This window comes from Tyto alba, unplaced genomic scaffold (assembly GCF_018691265.1).
Source record: "Tyto alba isolate M040663 unplaced genomic scaffold, T.alba_DEE_v4.0 Super-Scaffold_20, whole genome shotgun sequence".
Classification (NCBI taxonomy): domain Eukaryota; kingdom Metazoa; phylum Chordata; class Aves; order Strigiformes; family Tytonidae; genus Tyto; species Tyto alba.
In genome coordinates, this window is record NW_024881283.1 from 8,592,874 (window position 1) to 8,612,399 (window position 19,526).

General features: G+C 64.8%; 1 protein-coding gene and 1 long non-coding RNA gene across 2 annotated transcripts; one reads left to right on the plus strand and one right to left on the minus strand.

The window, feature by feature from the left end:
• MARCKSL1 (MARCKS like 1) lies at nt 1-2,035 on the minus strand. Its single transcript, XM_042793640.1, has 2 exons — nt 1,856-2,035; nt 1-1,387 (listed from the first exon to the last, which is right to left on the minus strand). The coding sequence occupies exons 1-2, from the start codon at nt 1,949-1,951 to the stop codon at nt 782-784; spliced, it is 702 nt and encodes a 233-aa protein (XP_042649574.1). The 5' UTR covers nt 1,952-2,035; the 3' UTR covers nt 1-781.
• A 1,537-nt stretch (nt 2,036-3,572) lies between these two features.
• LOC116964268 lies at nt 3,573-12,316 on the plus strand. Its single transcript, XR_006165423.1, has 2 exons — nt 3,573-4,289; nt 11,868-12,316. It is a non-coding gene; the product is annotated as an uncharacterized LOC116964268 (long non-coding RNA).
• The last annotated feature ends 7,210 nt before the right edge of the window (nt 12,317-19,526 follow it).

The window sequence follows — 19,526 nt, forward strand, 5'->3', positions numbered from 1 at the left end:
TCAAGCTCACCCATAAAGGGGTCACCATTTATTCCTTTCAAATGTTACAAGAAAGCCCATACAGCTTTTTTTTTTTTTTTTTTTTAGAAGTTAGAAAATTGCAAATCAAGTGTTTTGGCCATTAAAAAATTATTTACAGAGAAAACAATGTTGCTTCACATTATACAGCTGGCAGGCCCCCTCCCTCCACCCCACACCCTAAAAGTTATCCCTTAGAAGCAGAATTAAACACAGCGGACTTACAAGCTTTATGGTTTTAAGCCAATAGTAAGACATTGTAAAAAACTAACCAGATTAGCTTTTAAACCATTGATTTCTATAAAAAGCACAAAATACTTTAAATGAAGTCAGAACCAGGAATGTAAACTGAGAAAAAAACAAAACAAAATCCATTGAACAGTCACTGGCTTGCTGGGCTTCGAAGGCTGCCGGGAGGAGAGTGGGGACAGTCAGGAGGCCAGCAGAGAGACCAGAGCAGGGCGAGAGATCTGGGTTCTTACAAACTGTAAATTCCAGTTATGTCCAGGATAGTCTTCCTCCACAGTTTTAAAGGATTCAGGTAAAACTACTCCAAGTAGGTGGTGACGGTGGGAATCCGAACCGGCTTTCTAACAGGAAGGGGGAAGAAATAACTGGAGGGGGGGGGTGGTTGGTTTTAGAAAGCGTCGTCAGTTCTGGGTGGGACAGGGAGGTGTGTGGGCAAGGCAGCGAGTCCGTGGTGTTACCGGGATGGAGAGGATGGCGTTTAAGAGTCTTAAGTTAGGACTGTGCCAAGTGGGCTCTACTCTTCCTTCTGCTCCGCTGGAGTTGTTGTAGGCTCAGGCCCCGCAGGTTTTGAGGGCTCCTCTGGTTTGGCTGTATCCCCGTGGCTTTCCCCCGCCTGCTGCTTCTCTCCCTCCTTGCTTCCCCCTGCTTCTACAGCCTCCCTCTTGGGCTCAGCTCCCTGCTGCCCACCCGCAGCGGGGCTGCTCTCCCCGGGGCTGCCCTGCTCCCCCGCTGTCCCCTCCTCGGGGGGAGCCGACGGCTCGGTCCCGCCGGCCGAGCAAGCGGGGGTCTCCTCCGCCTTGCCTTGGTCTTCCGTGGGCGAGGACCCAGAGGAGTCCCCGGCTTCTTTCTTGTTCTTCCTAAACGAGATCCCGCTCAGCTTGAAGGATTTCTTGAACGAGAACTTCTTCTTCTTCTTGGGGGTGTCCTTGGGGGCTGCGGCACCTTCGGGTTTAGCATCCCCCCCTTCGGCGGGGGGCGCGGGCTCGATGGCGTCCCCTCCGCCCGGCTCGCCCTTGCTCTCCTCCTTGAGGGGTTCAGCCGAGCCGTTCCCGTTCAGGGGTGCCGCCTCGCCGCCCGCCTTGGCCGTCATGTCCCCGTTGAGCCTCAAATGGCCGTTCTCCTGCGGGGGGGGGGTGGGTTGGAAGGGTGGGGGGAGCGGAGGCACCGCGTTAGGCACAGCCGGGACTCGGCATCCCCCCCTTAAAAAAAAAATCCACACCCAGTTGGGGTGGGGGGGCACCCAACGGGGGAACTGGGATGTACTGGGAATGAGGGGGGGGGGTTTGCACTGGGGGGGGGGGGGGGGTTTGACCAGGGCGCTGCCACCGGGCGGCGCCCGCGCTCCACGCCCGGTGCCGGGGCGAGGCGGCGGACGGGGCCCCCGCCCGGTGCCGGGAGGGAGCCCGGGGCGCGGCGCGGGCGGTGCCGCATCGCTCGGTGCCCGCCGGGCAGGAGGGTCCCCGGGGGCCGCCGCTGCCGCCGCCGCCGCCCCCTTCCCCTCCGAGCTGCCGCCGCCGCCGCAACCCGCCTTTGTCTGCCCGCCCGCCCCGGCGGGGCTCCCGGCGCCGCTCCCCCCGCCGGTACCTACCTGCCCGTTGGCCTTGGCGGGCTCGGTGGCGGCGGCGTGAGCGGTCGGCGGGGCGCTGCCCTCCGCCTTGGCCGCCTTAGAGCCCTGGCTGCCCATGGTGCGGCACCTCGGGCGGACCCCGCCGCGGCGGCTGCGCTCGGCTGGCGAGCGGCGCCGAAAGGGAGTGGGGAGAGCCCACCGCCGCCCCGGTAATAAGGCGCGGGGCGGGGGCGGGACGCATCCGAGCCCGCCCCGGGGGCGGGGGACGGGGGATGGAGCCACCGCCCCGGCGGGGACGGGGGGTACTGGCGGACGCCGGTTCCCCTCTTACCCGGCTGGGAGCCCCCGGAGGCCGGGGCAGCCCCGGTGGGGCGAGGGCGGGCTGCGGGGGGGGAGCGGGGTGCGGATCCCCCCAGCCCCGTCACCCCTTGTGTGCCTCTGCCCCCAGCCCCAACATCCCCGGGGTGCTGCTGCCCCCAGCCCCAACATCCCCGGGGTGCTGCTCATCCCAGCCCCGTCACCCCTGGGGTGCTGCTTCCCCCACCCCTGTCACCCCTGGGCTGCTGCTTCCCCCAGCCCTGTCACCCCTGGGGTGCCTCTTCCCCCAGCCCTGTCACCCCTGGGGTGCTGCTTCCCCCACCCCTGTCACCCCTGGGGTGCTGCTTCCCCCACCCCCGTCACCCCTGGGGTGCCTCTTCCCCCACCCCTGTCACCCCTGGGGTGCCTCTTCCCCCAGCCCCAACATCCCCAGGGTGCTGCTTCCCCCACCCCTGTCACCCCTGGGGTGCTGCTCCCCCCAGCCCCAACATCCCTGGGGTGCTGCTCCCCCCAGCCCTGTCACCCTTCGTGTGCCTCTGCCCCCAGCCCCATCACCCCTGGGGGTGCTGCTCCCACCAGCCCCCTCACCCCGTCGCCTCTCTGCGATGCCCCTGCCCCCAGTCACCCCTGGGGGGGGTCCCATGGTACCACTCACCCCAGCCGATCACCCCCGGGACAGTGGATGGTGCAGTTTGCCTCAGGCCCGTCACCCCAGGGTGATGGTACCGCTCACCCCAGCCCCATCAGTTCCCCGAGGGGTCCTGTGGTTGGGGGGGGACAGGTTGTGCCACGGGTCACACCCCGGCTCCCCGCCTCGCTGTACTCCCTGGCATGCAGACGGGTGGGTATTTCCCCTCTGAGTCTTCCTTCTCTCTGCTTTCCCAGAAAAGGAAAGATGAGGAGAAAAGAAAATGAGACTAAACGGAAGTGGATGCTAATGCTGGCGAGGGGCCTGCAGCTTCCCGGTGCTGCCGGGGCCACTGGCCGCAGCGTGGAGCCAGCAGTGACCGTGGGGGACCCACTCCCGGGGGCTCCCTTTGCACCCAGGCACAGCTGATTTCACTGGGGGGTGGGGTGGTGTGGCGCTCCCAAAACTGAGCCCCTTTTGTGCCTGTCCAAGTCACCAACGTTCTCTGGCCACCCCGCCAGCGGCTGCAGCGGGCCCCGCTCCCGAGAGCCGCGTCCTGAGCCCCCCGGCCCCTGCACCTCCCAGGCACCCTGCACCCCACTCCTGCCGAACCTGCCCCGGAGCCGCCGCAGGCGGGAGGGACCCCCCCAGCCCCCAGCTGCGCCGCAGAGCCCACGCAGGATCAAGGCCAGCATCTCCGAGGGGAAAACAATGTGCCGCTGTGTGCGCTCCGCCAACAAGGTCATGTTTTGTCTCTGTCCTCCCTTCCCCCCCACCCCCGGCACACATCATCTCACCCCCGTTAGAGCGACATTTCTCTGTTAATTAAAACAGGCGGCATCTTCCTTATTGACTTTTGGTTGCCAGTTGATAAAGCCTTTGAATGGCTGCCGGGCTGCTGCTGGTCCTTGCCCTCGCCCTCGCCTTCGGCCGCCTGCAAGATCAAGAGCTGCCCGAGCAGCTGTCAGGGCTGCAAAGCAGCCACGGGGGACGTACCCCGTGTAAAAAACACTCACTTTTCGGAGTGTAACGAGGCTGTTTGCTTTGGGAGGACAAACAGTCCAAGCAAGTGTATTGAACGAGTCAGTAAATGTGCTCAGTCTTCTGCCACTTGTTCCTGAGTTCCTCAGTGACCCCAGCCGTTACCTGCTTGGGAGCAAAACCCGGCAGAGCCGTGGGTGGTGAGCCCTTCCCTCTGCCCCAGCAGCCACCCAGTGCTGGGCAGCGTCTGTGCCAACCCCTCACTTTTCTTCCCACCTTCTGGGTGTGATTTTCTGTCTTTCTGCTGATGTTCATTTTGTCCTGGCTCTTCTCTGCAGGAACGGAGCCCTCAGGCTGCCGCCCCATCCCACCCCATCCCGCCGTGCTGCCCCGCGAGAGAGTTTTGGTTGTGCCAAGCAAACCCAAGCGAGCGCCAGCTTTGCAGTGTCTGTCTGAGACCGTCCATCCATGCCACATCCCCAAGACATTCCCGTCCTCCTCCACCAAAGCTGCAGGGGAGCTGCTGAGGTGAGCAACACCGAGAACCCACCCCCCATCTGCACCATCCCCGCTGCGGGTACTGCGAGGTGTGTGGGGGGGTGTCCGGGGGTGCAACCTTTCTGGTGACAGGGGCAGCCCTGGGGTGGCTTTGTCTGTCGGGTTGGGGTTGCAAACATGTACCCCATGCTGTCAGAGATGTTTTCTTCAGCGGTGGGCTGGATGAGTGGCCGGGATTGCTTTTTTGAGAAGGGATTTATCAGGCTGGGGCTGGCAGGGTGGCTGTGGCGCTGCTGCCGTGCTCTGTGCCGCTGGCTCAGCGGGGGCTGCTCGGCTTGGCCCCCCCATCCGCCGGCCCCCCACGCAAAGCCCAGGTCTCTTCCATGTTTTGCTGGAGGGGAGAAAGTGCTTTACACCCCGCCACAGCGATCAGCGGGCAGCGCAGGGGTGATGGGAGGCAGATGTGGCGTCTCTAAAGGGCAAACTTTAGCATGATCAGACAGGTCAAGATGCAGACCTGCTTGGCGGGGGGGGGAAGCCCCCCATCACCATCAGAGGCGATGCAGGAATCCTCACATGTGGTTTTCTAGCGGCTTTCATCTCCGAGGAATCCCCAGTTGCCACATCTCTCTTGATCCCAGCTTTTCTTGAAAACCCTCTTCTGCAGCGCTGCGTAGGGGATGTGTTTATAAATAGACACGTTCCCCTGTGGATTCCCGAGTGGTGCCTCCTCTTCCAAGGCCTGGCTCTGCTGCAGATCTCTGTCCTGCCCGGGCTGACGGCAGCAGCACCCGAAGGGCTCAGCTGGCTCAGGAGCGGTGGGTTTCCAGTGTGAACCGAACACCAACCCAAACCCTCCCAGTGGAAACCAGTGCGACCACCAGCCCCGCTTGCCGCAGGTTCCATCCCTCTGCCGCAGCCTCAGTCGTGGTCGGGCTCCTCCGTCCCGAGGTGTTGGACAGGGAACCGGAGCGGGGCAGAGGATGCTCCGGCTCCGCGTGGGCTCTTCGCTGGCTCCTGGGGCTTTGGCTGCTCGGGAAGTGATGGGGATTTGCAGGGTGCCAGCAGACGGACAGATTACGGGCCTGTCCGCTCCTCTAGCAGATGGACAAGCAGACAAATCTGTCTGCCTCTCTGAGCTCTGCTCCTGCCTGAAAGGCCTTGGGGACTCAAGATCTTTGTGGATGTTATCTTCCACTTTCCAGACCTACTTAAACTGCATGCTGATTATTAATTTATTAGGTGTTAAGCGCTGACAGGCTGCAAGAGAGAGCGGTGAGCGCAGCCCCTGTGCTGGGGGCGGGATTCGGGCAGGAGGGTGCAGTCCCCAGCCCCTTGCCCTGCTCCTGCCACCCGCTGTATTCCCTCAGCCCTTAACGAAGAATTAATGCAAGTGTTTATTCATGTATCTAGAGCCATTCACAAGCCTCTGATCATCTGCTTGAGGATTTTAACTGAGTTAGCGGGGGCCCAGCCAGGGCAATCAACAGCGCTGGGAATAAAGCAGAGGGATTTCCATATTGATTTATAAATAGCAGAGGAATTAGCTAATTAGATCTCTCTGGGGAGAGAATTCCAGCAGGGAGAGTGCGGGGCTGGGCTGGGCTGTATGCAGAGATGGACGGTAACGGCTTCTGCTGCCATGGCAGCTCCGGCATGGGAATGGTCCTTGCAAACAGCCCTCGGATAAAAATAGTAGCCACAGTTTAGGGTCTGGGGTCTGCCTCTGCCCTGCTGCCCGTGCTGCTGTGTCCACCAGCCGTGCCTGCCCATGGTTTGGCTTTCCCAGGCTCTGCAGTGCACCTTCAGGACACGGCCACCCGCCCGGTCCCTGGGGCAAGTGATGCTCCAGCTGCCGTAGCCCACGAGGGGACGGGGTGAAGGGGCTGGGGGACACCCCAGGGGCTGAGCGAGGCTGTCCTCAGCTGCAGAAGGAAAATCTGCCGAGCTTTGTGCCAGGGGATTTCTGCGGGGGACGAGGACCGACTGGGGCCAGGCAGGCAGGAGGAAGAGTGGGGCTGCATGGCGACCAAGGGGATCTTTCCAGTCCCATGCCCAAGCAGAAGTTGGTCACCACTGAACCTGCTCACGGCTGCACCGTCACCCGGGCTGACCCTCTGACATTTGCACCAGGGAAAAGCATCCTGGACCCAAGCAGGGGTCTGCCCGGGACTTTGCCGAGGGTCTGCCTGCTGCCTGCACAGAGTCAGTGCTGCAACCGGCGTCTCCGAATCCTTCCTGCCCTGGGAAAGGCTCCAGCCCGGGAGGCTGCAGCGAGGCGCTGACTTCCCATAGAAACACATGAAAGGGCCCGTTCTTGTATTTGCCAGAGCCCCGTCATTTTTGGTTGTGAAGATCCCATGGCAACCGGCACCTTGTGTAACTGCGTTTGCTATTTCTGGGCTTGCTTTTCACTCCGGTAACATCCTCCCCGCATCCCACCCCACAGGACCAGCCCCGTTCTCCCACCCCAGGACCTTTCTCCCCCCGTCACCCCCTTCCCTGGTCGCTATAAGGAGCCGGGGGCAGAGGTTGGCAGCTGTGAGTCATGGTGGAGGGAAGGGAGAGCAACCCCCTCTGTCTCTTATCTCGGAGACCATCTGCCCTTCTTTTTGGCCAGGAGCTGGAGCATTTGCAAACAAAGCCAAGCCCTCTAATCTAAAACCCTCCAACCTCATCAACGGGGTGGCTGGGGTGGGCTGGGCTGCCCAGAGCCCCCAGCCCCACTTCGCCCAGGGATTTGGATGGAGACTGTGGTAGGATGTGAGGGGTCCCGGGTGCCTCCCCACGGGCACAATCCTGGGGGAGTTTTGGCACGTTTCGGGGAGCCCCCACAACACCTTTCCCAGCCTCTCCCGTCTCCTCCCAGGAGAACAGGAACCCACTGCAACTCCCTCGCCCAAGCAGGATGCTCGTCCCACGCACCTTATCTCCTGCATCCTCGCCGTAGGCTGCATTTCGGTGCTGATAAAGGGCTCCCTGACCCTGAGCAAGCCGTGCGCTGCCGGTTCGGCCACATTACGAGAGCAGGACAGTTGCCAGAGGGTGTCCGGAGAGAAAAGGGGTCGCAGCATCCAGCTGGCAGCAGAGATGAGAGGGCGGCTGGGTGTTGCCTTCCAGCTCCGGCCAGGGGTGCTGGCAGGGTCCCCCAGCCAGGTTTGAGTGGGGACTGTGTTTCAGAGCCTCCTTCCTCGTTAGAGGGGAAGTTTATAAAGGAAACAAAAGCGATGCTCAATCCAAGTGGAGCTTTTCCCATCCCGTTTCCTCTGGAGCTGCCTGCGGAGGTGCCACAGGAGCGTGCCTGCACGCCAGGGCCGGGGGTCCTGTGTGTTTTGGGCATCACCCCGCTGCACGGTGCTCGCCAAGTCCAGCCTTGCCACGGGGAACGTGACCAGCTGCGGTGGCATCCTGCCGTGGCGGGGCCGAGGTGAACACGGGGTGCTGTCCTTCCCTTGGGGACAGTGACACCCCCCCCCGCCCCGGTTGTCCCCAGGGTGGGCTCAGCTCCCTCCATCCCTGTGCCCTGTCCTGGTGTCCGGTGGCAGAAGGGACCTCGAAGTTCCGCTGTGCTGCCCGAGTTGCTCCCATGCAAGTGGGCTGCTGGTGGCTGCCACAGCTCCCAGTGGGGACACGTGGTGGCTCTCACGCTGCCACGGGGACGTGGGTTAGGGTCAGCCGTTGCTTCTACTCAGGGCAATGCCTCCACCAAGCCGCACGGAGCTCTGCCTGCGTGTCGGCAGCTCTACCTTGGCCTCTGGCACGGGTGAGTGTCCTTTCCCCCGCTGTGTGAGGCGGGCAGTGCCCCGCGTTCCTTCCCTGTCCCCGGAGGGCACAGCCGTGGGTGAGCCCTGGGTGTCCGTGGGGGTTTCAGGGGTGGGTGCATGGCTACCCCTCCTGGCTTTGGGTGCAAAGCCAACGTGGGCCCGGCCCACGCACATCCACCAGTGCGGGCCCAGCGAGCATCTCACACCTGCGCAGCCACGGCACCGACCCCAAGGATGTCCCTGGGCGCGGGGGCACGGGCAGCTCATCCTCTCCACCGCCAGAACCTCCCCCCCCCCCCTCCTCCCCGCAACCCAGCGCCGTGACCCCTTTTGCCCGAGTCCCTGGGGTCGATGGCAGCCAGCCGACCGCATCGCGGGGCAGCCGGCGCTGCCGGACCCAGGACAGGAAAGCGGCGCTGGGATGCTTTGGGGCAGCGGTCCCTCCCCCGGCGAGCAGCCGGGGATGTATGGGCCTCTTTCTCCCCGCAAGTCAATGTGTCTTTTTGTTGCGCTGCTGGGTTTTGATGCCTGCGAGCAGGGAGAGACAATACGTCGCATTGTTCCTTTTCAGCAACATCTGACGGGCCCAGGCAGAGAGAGGCCAGTGTGTGCGAGGACGGCCGTGGGGGAAGGGACTGGGATGGACGGACAGGCGGCAGGAAAGACGCCGGGACACCCAGGCCAGGCCTGGCTTCTGCCTGCCTGGATGAAGGGCTGGAGGGATGGGGAGCACTGGAGGGGTGCTGGCGGGGGGGGGATGTGGGAGCTGGGGGGCGGGCTGATATCTTCTGGTACCTAAACAGCCTGGAAAAACAGCCCTGAGAGATGCAAACCTCCAGCCCCACTCATCTTAACGGACTATTAACTGTAAAGCCTCATTAGGAATCTGTAAGTGTCAATACCATTAACCTGTTCGTTGCTGCCTCCTCTACCAGAGGATCCCAGCTGATTCACTGGGGTTGTGCAGCCAGGGGTGCCTGTCACCCCCCGATAAATCCTGGGGTTTGCCAGGAAAGCCCTCTCTCTGAAATCCCACGCAGGTGGGATGGGGCAGGGGCTCGGTCCCTGCCGGGGTGGGTGGTGGGGGGGAGCCGGGATCGGAGCTCGGCGGGGGAATCACGGCAGTGCTGGGCTTGTCTGCAACTTTCCATCAGAAATCCCCTCCTTCCCTTCTCCCCTGCTGTTCCCCGCCTGGATTGCTTCATTGCTAGGAACAGAATTCCCCTCTGCCTCAGAACAAAACCGAAAGTGTCCCTGAGGGCCACTGTGGCTGTGGACAGGGCTGGGTGGGAACCCGAGGGCCACCAGAGCCCAGAGACCCTGATGATGGGCTCCGGGGGGGGGGGCTGCTCTGTGCCCCAGCCCGGTGCTAAGGTTACCGGGGGGCACTTTGCCTCGCCGGTGTCCCAGCCGTGCCGGTTTGGCTCTCTGCCTCCTGGGAGCTGGTGGGATGCTCTGAGGCGGGGGGGGACGGGACAGGGGGGATTTTGCACCCAGCGGGAGCAGGTGCTGCTCCCCGTCCCCCCTCCCCGGGCTCACCCACCTCTCGCACAACTTTGAGGGTTGGGGGAGCATGGAGGGGCCTTCGCTGAGATGTTCCCCATCCCGTTGCAAAGGGGTTCTGTGGGCTCGCTGTGGTGGGGGACCGGCACCCCCCCCGCCCACACCCCGCTCCCCGCCATGGCCCGCAAAGCTCCCGGGAGGGGACGGCAGCCGGTTACGGGCTCGGTGGGGGCCTGTCGGGCGGGGGGGGCCGGTGGTGTGGCCTTGGCTGGCGGCAGCGGTGCCCTCCCCGCCCCCACGGCTCGGCAGATGCATTTCGCCCAGCCTTGCATGCCCGTAGCCATGGCAACGGCTGCGCGGCGACGGGATGCCGGGGGGCTGCGGGCGCGGGGCTGCGCCGTCGCATCGCTGCCTCTGCACCCCGCGGCTTGCCTCCACCCCCCGGGCTGCCTGCCTGAACCCCAAAGCGGGGCTTCACCCCGTTCCCAGCAGCGACGCTGAGGGCGCATCCCAGCCCGCGGCGGCGCGTCCCGCTTTTGCACACGCGTGTGCAAGCGCGGCCGCGGGCACCAGCCGGTGCATACGCTCTCCCCGGGGGGGACGGTGCCAAGGCGGGGGGGGGGTGGTGGGGGGAGCAGCGCCGCGGGGAGAGTCTGGGCAGGGTGGGGATGGAGCCACTCACCCCGTTATCGGGGCTGGGCAGCCATAAAGCCGGGGCTGTTTGCATTGGTGCGGCCGCGCTGGCGTTGCTTTGTCTCCACGTTAACTTTTAACCCCGGCGGCTTCTCCGCTCCGCCGTCACCGCTGCGCCCCGCCAGCCTCACCGGGACCCCGCGACTCGGGGTGCTGGAGCCCCAGCATCTGCCAGCTCTCTTGGGAGGGGGCTGCTGGTGGGCTGCCGTCCCCCCGTCCTCCCAGCATGGCACATACCTGCTCCGTGCCCGCTGGCAGCAGGACGGGTCCTGGCCTGGCTGCATCCCACTCCTGCCGACTTTGGGGATGCCTCCGGGGGTGGCCGGAGCTGGTGGGGGGGCGAGGGGAGTGGGGGGCAGCAAAGCCATCGCAGCCCCGGGGAAGATGCAGCCGCTGCCTGCACCGCTGCCTGCCCCAGCCCCCTCACCGCCGCGGCGCGGGCAGCTGCCAGCCCGGCTGGGTTTGGCAGCAAAGCAGCTCAGCTGGAGAAAAGCCTCCGGCTCCGGAGTGACCCACTAACCTTGTTCTTCTTAAAAATGCATGAAATGCAGGCGGCTGCCCACGGGGACCCGCACACGCACGCTTTGCACTCGTGTGGGGGCACGTTTTTGACACTGCACCCACGGCCCCGGCTCGGGCAGCGGTGGCGGGGGAGCCTGGGGGTGCACGCCACTCTCGCTGCTCAGATTTTGGGGTGTCTGCAAGGCACGGGGGGCTCTGCTCTCGCTTTGCTGGTGTGGGTTGATGCTCTGCGTGTCCCCCAGCCCCGGCGAGGGGCTGCGTGCCCGCAGCACGGGCAGGTTCCCCAGGATGGTGCTCGGCTATGGTGCAGCCCTTCTGCTCGGCTTTGCCAGGGCTGCCGGGCTGTGGTAACACCACGGGCTGATGCAAAGCCCACCCAACACATCCCCCCTCTGCTGCACCCAAGAGCCAGCCGCCCTGGCCAGATCTGGGGTTTGCTTTGGGTTCCCCTCAGAGGACCCAAAGGCATCCCAAAGAGCCGTTCCCACTCTGGCCAGAGCCACAACCGGGTCCCACTGGAGACACGAGGGGGATGGCAGGGTCCTGCTGCTTCGGAAGGCGAGGCGGGCGCAGGCTCGCCCTGTCCCCTGGCTGCCATCACAGCCCTGACCTCGTTTCTCTCCAGCATCCCCATGCTTTTAATACACCTCGGCCAGATGGCTGCGAGCCGGGGGGCGGGGGGGGGACAGCGGGTCAGCCCCACCACGGGGGCACAGCCCCCCCACTCGCAGCAGCCACCACCCTGGCGAGGCTGCAGCCCCGGCGCGGCGCTCGCTGCGGCAGTGCTGCTGCCCGTGGCAGGGGCTGCTTCCCCACCGCCCTGGCAGGGGTTAACAGATTTCTCTCTTGCACGCAGCTGACTTCATTCTGATCTCGTTTGCATAGCTGATTTGGTGGCTGCAACACCTCGGCTGATGCGGTAAAGACACAGGGAGGGTATTTTTAGCTGCTTTGGGTTTGAGCCGGGCGGCCCCGGGGCAGCGTCCGACCCCAGCATCCCATCACAGAGCACCTGAGGGGGGGAACGGGCACATCCAGCCCCCGCCATGAACCGAGGCCTTCGGCAGGAGCAGCACAGGATTTGCAGGATTAAGGTTTTGCCTTTTTTTTTTTTTTTTTTTTGTAGTTACAATCTTGTTTTAAGAAGAAGAAACAAACCCCAGAAGCCAACAGCAGCCCGAGCTGCAATGCCTGTCAGCCTGGATTGACTAAACCGCGGCGCAAGACAGAGCAGCTTCATCCCTTGCTCAGCCCCCCAGCCCCCAGCCCGGAGAGGGGCTCACTCCCTGCCTGGATCCGGCCACGAAATGTTTCCCATCCTCTTCCCTCCCTGCAGCAGAGCCCAGTTTTGCTCTTGTCGTCAGGAGCTTCCCAGTCTCGCTGCCGTGTGCTGCTGCCCACACGGCTCCCTCGCCCCCAGACCGGCTGTTTCAACCCAGGAGGAAATCACAGCGGGTGGCGAGGTGGCGGCGGGGGGGGGGGGGAGTTTTTCTGAGCCCTTTTGGAAACCCCTGTGGCTTCCTCTGGGCTCTCAGCCCTTGCTCGTACAGCAGCAAAGACGAGGAACGGCATGAATCACACGCAGGAAACTTTGCATTGCTCATCCTGTCGCTGCCCGTGGCCGAGACCATGCCGCTCGCCACAGCTCACAGGACCGTGCCACCCTGTCCTGCCCCGTCCCTCGTCACCCACCTCGCCTGCTCAGGGCCACCCGAGCCGTGGCGTTGGCGTGAACTCGGCTGTCCGGAGCTGCGTGTGCACGCGTGCGTGGGTGCGCATGGCTGCGTGGGTGCCCGTGATCATGGGCGCATGTGTGCATGAGCACACGGGTGCACAGGTGGCTGCACACACACAGCTATGTGCACGCTCCCATGCATGCACCCGGGTGTGCAAACACGTGCACCCAGGTGCGCACACACACACACACACGTGCACCCACGCACAAGCATGTTCCTCCCCCCCTCCCCAGCCAGGCCCTGCTCATCCCGGTGCCAGCCAGGTGGCAGAGGAATCAGTCTCTCGACTCCTCTGACTAATTAACATAAATTGACACTGACTAATTAACCATCCTGGCTCATTAGAGCCCCGATGCCACATTGCTGGGAACAGCAGGCAGCCGAGCCTGCGCTGTCGAAGCACCGTGGCCACACTCTGCCCCACGCCAGGCACCGGCCACCCCTGATCCCCCCCGCGGGGAGTGTCCCCGTCCCCTGTCCCCATCCCACAGCCCTTGCTGAGGCTGCTGGCAGCGATAACGAGATTGGTTCCTAATCCACTTATTCCAGGCTGGCGCGGAGGGCTGGCAACAGCCTGCTTCCAGTGCCTGGTGGGCAGTGAACCCCTCAGCCCCGGCACCTCTGACCCCCCAGGGTACCCCGACAACCCCCACAGCGGCACCAGGGTGGGTGGAGAAAACACTGGTGGTCTTGGATGAGCAGCCGTGGGGCAGGGAGTGGTGCTGAAGGAGGGTGAAACGTATGTAAGGACCGTGGAGGGACAGTGGCATCACCCCTGCTCCATCCCTGCAGGGAGGGGTGAACCTGCAAGGGGAGGCGACAGCACAAACGTCACCTGCCCTGCAGCAAGGTGGCCCTGGGAGCAGCAGCGATGAGCAAACCTTGCATCAGCCGGGAAGGGAGATAAGGAGCCCTTCCTCATCCTCACCCTGGGGGGGACACGGGGGGGGGGGGGGTGTGCTGCTTTAGGGAGCGGGGCGTAGGGGCAGGTCACCCCAGCACAATGACACCCTCTCTGCAGCTCTGCAGGAGGAAGGAAAAGGAAATTTTTCGCTTCCCTCTTTTCTAAGGGCTCCGGCGCGGCTGCCCGGGAAGCGGGGGCCCCCGCGCAGGTCCCGTCCTGCCGCCGCACCCCGTGCCCTCCACCGGCCCCCCCGGGCCTGCCGCTGCACGCCGCTTCCCGCCGGCTGACTCGGGGCTGAGTCACGGCTCCGCACGCCCGACCGGTTTGGGGGAGACCCTTGGGCTCAGCGTGGGAACGGCCTGACCTCAGCAGCACGGGGCCGGGGCCGGCCCTGCTGAGCTGCCCGGTGGGACCCCAAAACAAAGAGGGGGGGCTTTGCACTGGGGGGTATCGGTGCTCCTGGAAAGCTTTTGCTCGTTCCCGCCGGGTGAAGGCAGCCCTGCGTGCAATCCCTGCCACCCTCATGCAGTGGATTAAAAACTAGGTCAGTGGTAGATCCCCAAAAGTGATTGCAATCGGGGAATTGCTGCTCCCCTGGGTGTCAGCCCGGGGGGTCGGAGGGGGGACTTGCTCCGTTCGCTGCCTTTATCACTGAGCTGGAAGAAAATGGCTGGTGAAACGCGGACCCTCCTTCCTAAAATTACCCAACTGAGCCGGGTCGCTCCCGCAGCAGCGTCAGGGCCAGGTCCCACGCGGAGACCGGGGACCCGAGTCCCCGAGGAGGGTGCAGGGTCTTGGGCCAGCAACTGGGGACACTGTCCAGGGTGGGGTTGTGGAAGAGCCATAGGGAGGATGGATGGTGCTGGCATGGAGGGGAAAGCTGGAAACCCTCGGTGCGTGGGGTGGACGTGGGGGGCCGGGGAGGAGGGAGAGCGGCTGCGGCAGCCCCAGCGCCGGCGGGCAGGAAACCGGGCGGCAGCACGGGACGGAGCAGGAAGGCAGCCGGCGGCCCCGGGGTCGGCGGAAGCGGGGCGGAAAGGCTCGGGGAGGAAGCCTGGCCCTAACCACGGGCTGCCCCCGGTGCACGGGTGTCCCACGGGGGGCACCGAAGCCGCGGCTGGGTGCTGGAAGCCGGGACGCCGAAACTCCCTCAGTGCTGGGAAAAAGGCCCTTCCCGGGCGAACCCTTGGCTGCCAAACGTCTCTCCGCCGCCCTTGGGGCTACGAGCCGTGGCGTGCCCCGCAGCACGCCGCACGCCGCGACTCGCAACCTCTGTGCCGCAGCGTGGGAGATCCTGCAACCGGCTCCGCTGCCGGCCGGGGACACGACCCAGCGCGTCTGTGCTGGGGCAGGACCCCCGGGACCCCCCCCCTGCGGTGGCCGGCGAGGTGATGCTGCTGCCCACGAGGCTCCTGGCTGGGGTTGAATCAAAACGGGCCCCCCCGGGGGCATACGGGTGGGTTTGGGGGATACTTATGGCCCTTTGGATCGCCGGGAGGGCTCAGGGGTGCTCAGCCTGTGCGGAGCCCGGGATGGGGCCACCCCAGAGCCTGACACCCACCCCGGAGGTGGGCAACCTGCCCAGCTCGCCCTGCTCCCCGCCTTGTCCCCAGCTCTTGGGAAATGTCCCCGCGCCCTCCAGTCTCCTTTCATCACCTTTCACTCCTCAAGCATTTCCAGCCCCTGCCTCGAAATGTATTTAGCTCAGCCCCCGAGCGATGCTGTGGGGAGGGGACGTGCTCTTGGCCGTGGGTCTCAGCCCAGTGGCCCCCAGCACGGCGCAAAGAAGTGGGCTGGAGCGGTGGGAGCTGCCATCCCTCCGGCTGTCGGTTCAGCAGCGGAGCAGAGGATGGAGCTGTTAAATATTTACAGCCGGTTGGGTAAAATGGCAGCGGAAGCAGAGCCGGGGGGATGACGGGACGGCTCTGCTCCCCTGCGGCCCATCTGGCCCCCGCGCTGCTCCGTGCATTGTAATGCTGCAAGCCGCCATCTGCTCCCCGTGGGGGCTGCTGCTTCCCCCACCCGGGATCAACTACAGTGGGGCCGTGGGTACCGGAGATGTCTCTGCTCCGTTGCACAAGTGCAATGAGTTTAGCGGTCTCAGGTGATGAGCTGAGGACCAGGAGAGGCTGGGTGGTGCAGCCCTACCGCCCCGTGCTTGCTCACCCCAGCTCCCCACCGTGGACTTGTTCGGATGAGAAAATGAGGGCGTGCGTGCGTGTGTGTATGTGTGTAATTGCTAATGAGGATGTGCCTATGCTAATTGAGGGCTGCCAATTATGGTAGGTCTCGCTGGCTCGGGACGGGGCCTCGTGGGCCGTGTCCTGCCCCGGTTTTGGCCAGGTGAGCCCTGGGCAAGGTCAGGCAGCAAGAGGGGGAGCAGTGGTGGCCAGCTCAGCCTGGCTCAGCACCTCCTGGATTCGGGTGCCCCGGCCCCACAGCAACCCCGCGGCTCTGGGTCTGGGGGACAGTGGGGCCCGGGGTGCTGCTCAGGGGCCCCCAGCCCAGGGGAGCAGCGATGCTGGTGGGATGGGCACTGGGAAGATGCTCCCACCACCTCCCTGTGATTTTTTTCCCCCCTCCCCCATGTTCTCACACAAAACCTGCCATGGCGGGAGATGGCCCTGGTGAACGAACCCTTAATTACCCACTTTAGGGATTTGGCTTTATTAATGGCATCAACAATTATTAAAGAAGAATTAAAGCTACCGGCCTCCAGATAAAGGATGACACAGCCCAGCCGGGAGTACCCACATGCACTGCGTGCTCAGGCTGGGGACCTTCAGTTTTTTGGGGTGCTCCCGTCCCCCCACGCCCCCCTGGCTCGGTCCCCACACCTGCTGGATGCTGGATTCAGCAGTGAACCAACCAGGGACAGGCTGGTGTTTTGGGGGGAGGGATAAAGAGGAGGCGTGGGGGGGTGCGTGTTGTGCTCCGGGTGGGATATTGCTGCTGCAGGTTCACCTGGCACTCGGGGAGCCCCCCCATGACCAGAGCATCGGGGTCCCCAAGGGACACCAGCACCATCTCATCTCTGTGTGCTGCATCGGGGCAGAAAAGAGGCATTTGCAGGCTTGGGGGTGAGATCTGTGCTGGTTGTTTGTTCCCTGCCACGCTGGGGGCAGAAGCTCAGTGGGGTGCACGTGTGGGGCAGGTTTGCGGGTCGGGGGCTGCCGTCTGCGCCGAGCTGGGGTGGGAACCGGGTGGATAGAGGTCCCCGGGGACGGGGATGCGGGTGGCAGACGTGGCCTCCCAGGAATGTCGGGACAGGCTCTTCGGGGAAAACCACCACTTCCCATCAGCTGCATCCGTTGGGAAGCGGTGAGGGGGATTCCCGGCGGGCAGCGGGAGGCTGAAGCTTATCCCCTGCGCACGTGCCCCATTTCGGGTCTGCACAAGGGGGTTCTCAGCCCGCAGTGCCCCCCGCAGTGCCGGGCCCCGTGGAGGAGGTTTCAGCCTGGCTTTTTGCTCTGTGATGCACCAACACGGCCGTTATCTTGGGGTGCTGTGTTTTGGGGGGGGCACCCCAGCATGTGTCCCCAGCACACACCTGTACCCACGTGCCCTCCTGGCTCGGGGACCCCACTGTGGTGCCAACGGGCTTCCCCCCCCCCCCCCCCCCCCCCCCCGCAGCTGCCCGGTCCTGCCTGGCGCAGACAGGACGGCTGCCGAGCTCGTTAGGTGCAGGTGTGGAATTAGCCATAATTGCCTGCACTTTGATGTCCGTAACCTCCTCCCAGAGGGACACTCGTTACCTGCAACAAACCTGCGCCTGGCATCTGGCTGCTAATCCCGGGATTAGCGGGAGTGGGAAGGGCGGCAGATGGAGCCTGGCCAGGCCAGGACCCCCGAGGTGCAGCGCTGCACTGTTTGGGTTGTCCGGGACCCCTGGGGTCACCAAGGCAGCTGGGACCCCAGTGAAGTTACCTCTGAGGAGCACCCCCCGCTGCTCCTGGGGGAATTCCCACCCGGGATCTCCCTCGGGACATTGGCCCCTCCAGGGCCCCCGGGGAAAGCCCCTGTGCACTCCCTGCCAGACGATTCAAGGGAAATGAGCAGTTCCCTGCTCCCCACGACAGCACTTCCCAGCTGCAGGAAAAGCCTTTTCTGGGAATCCAGTAAGCTCCATGTCTGGGCCAGGTCCCTGCAAGGAGGAGGGGGACAGGGTGCAGTGGGGTGCAGACACCCTTCGGGGCTGGGGGCTCTGCCTGGAGGTGCTCGGTACTGAGGGTCGTTGTTGCTGGACCTGGGGAGACCTCCAAGCCCACCCGGTACGACTGGGAGCCCAAAAATTGCAGCCAAAGTGGCTGCAGCTCGCCCACCCCCAGTCGGGCCACCCCGTGGCGGGGGGACGGGCTCCATCGCCCCGGGGCTGCCCGCTCTGCCCGGCTTCTTCTTGCCCCCAAAATATCAGCAGTGGCCTCAGGCTGGGCAAAGGGGAAGGAGAGAGGGAAATGGCCGCAAATCTCCAACCTGAACCCCCCCGCAGGCAGCTGCCCTCTTCCTGCCTGTGTGGCTGCACGGGGTCCCGGCCAGACGGGAGGAGGAAAGGGGGGGTCCTGCCAGGGGCTGCACCCAGGACTGTGTGTTGGGGGGAGTGTCTCTGCCCCTCCACCTCCCAGCCAGGCCCCCCCCGCCCCGTCCCATGGGCTGAGTGCCCCGCGGCTGCGTGTTAACCTCGGGGTCCCCGCTCAATGGGAGGAAGGAAATCCTCATCCTCGGGAAAGGCTGGACACGGCCGTTTCCTCCTGCTGTGGTGGGGAGGGGGCTGGGGCACAGGCACACCCTCCCCCGGCGCCCCAACATCATCCCCCACCCCCCCATCCCGGTCAGCAATCCCATCCAGAGACTGGATCTGGCCCTGGCTGGGGTGATATGAGAGCCAGGGGACAGGCTGGCGTGGGGCCTCTCTATCCCCCCCATCCCAGCAGGACCTGCTGAGGGTCCTCGGGGGGGGCTTCTTGCACACCATGAGCCCAGAAAAACCCCCCTGCCCCTTGGCCATCGGCTTCCCCGTGCGTGGGTGGGAGGCTCAGCTCCGTCCCTGTCGCCCCGCGCTGCCGACGGTGCTGCCCGTGGGTGTGGGGGCACAATCCCGCGGGGCTCAGCTGCACCCCAGCTCGCCACGGCTCCTTGTTTTTTCCCCCACGCTCTTCCTTCCTCTTCCTCGCCCGTGCCCTTCACCCCCCGCTGACACGCAGCGGCTGATAACAAACAGGCGAGCGGCGGCGGCTTTGTTCCCGCTGGCCTTTGACCCCACCGTGGGCCAGGGGTTGACGCTTTGCCCGCGGGGTGGGATGCTCGGGGCCGGCTTCGTGGCTTGGCCAGGCACCGAGCCCCCGCGCCGTGCCCGGGGTCACCTCTCTGCGCGGGGTCACCTCGCCGGCACGGCCGGGCACAGCACCCTGTCCCCACCCGGTGCAGCCGGACGATGCTGCTGCCGGCCCGGAGTGCTGCAGGGTCCGGTCGTGGCTCCCCGGGGCCCACGCGCTCCGGTTCGGTGTTTGATCTTTGGTTTAATTGGCAATAATCATCCTGGGGTGGACGGGGCTCCCACGGCCTGGAGAGCGGTGGTGCTGCTGGGGTAGGACTGGGACCAGGACTGGGACCAGGACCGGGACCAGGACCAGGACCAGGACCAGGACTGGGTCCAGGAACAAGGACTATGTCTGGGACCAGGACTGGGACTGGGAGCAGGACCAGGACCAGGACCAGGACAAGGACTGGGACCAGGACTGGGACCAGGACCAGGACCGGGTCCAGGACAAGGACTGGGTCTGGGACCAGGACTGGGCCTGGGACCAGGACTGGAAGCAGGAGTGGGATGGGGACTGGGAGCAGGAGAAGGAGCAGGAGCAGGGCCAGGACCAGGGCTGAGAGCGGGACCGAGAGCAGGAGTGGGACTGGGAGTGGGACCAGGATGAGGACCGGGACCAGGACAGGGACTGGGACCAGGACCAGGAGCGGGACCAGGATCGGGACCAGGACGGGAACTGGGATCAGGACCGGGACTGGGAGCGGCCGCGCGCGCCCCGGGCGCCCCCTGGCGGCGGCGGTGGGGCCCGGGCGGAACAAAGGCCGGATCCGGCGGCGGCGGCGCGCGGGAGCCCCGGGACCGGGACCGGGACTGGGAGCGGGATCGGGA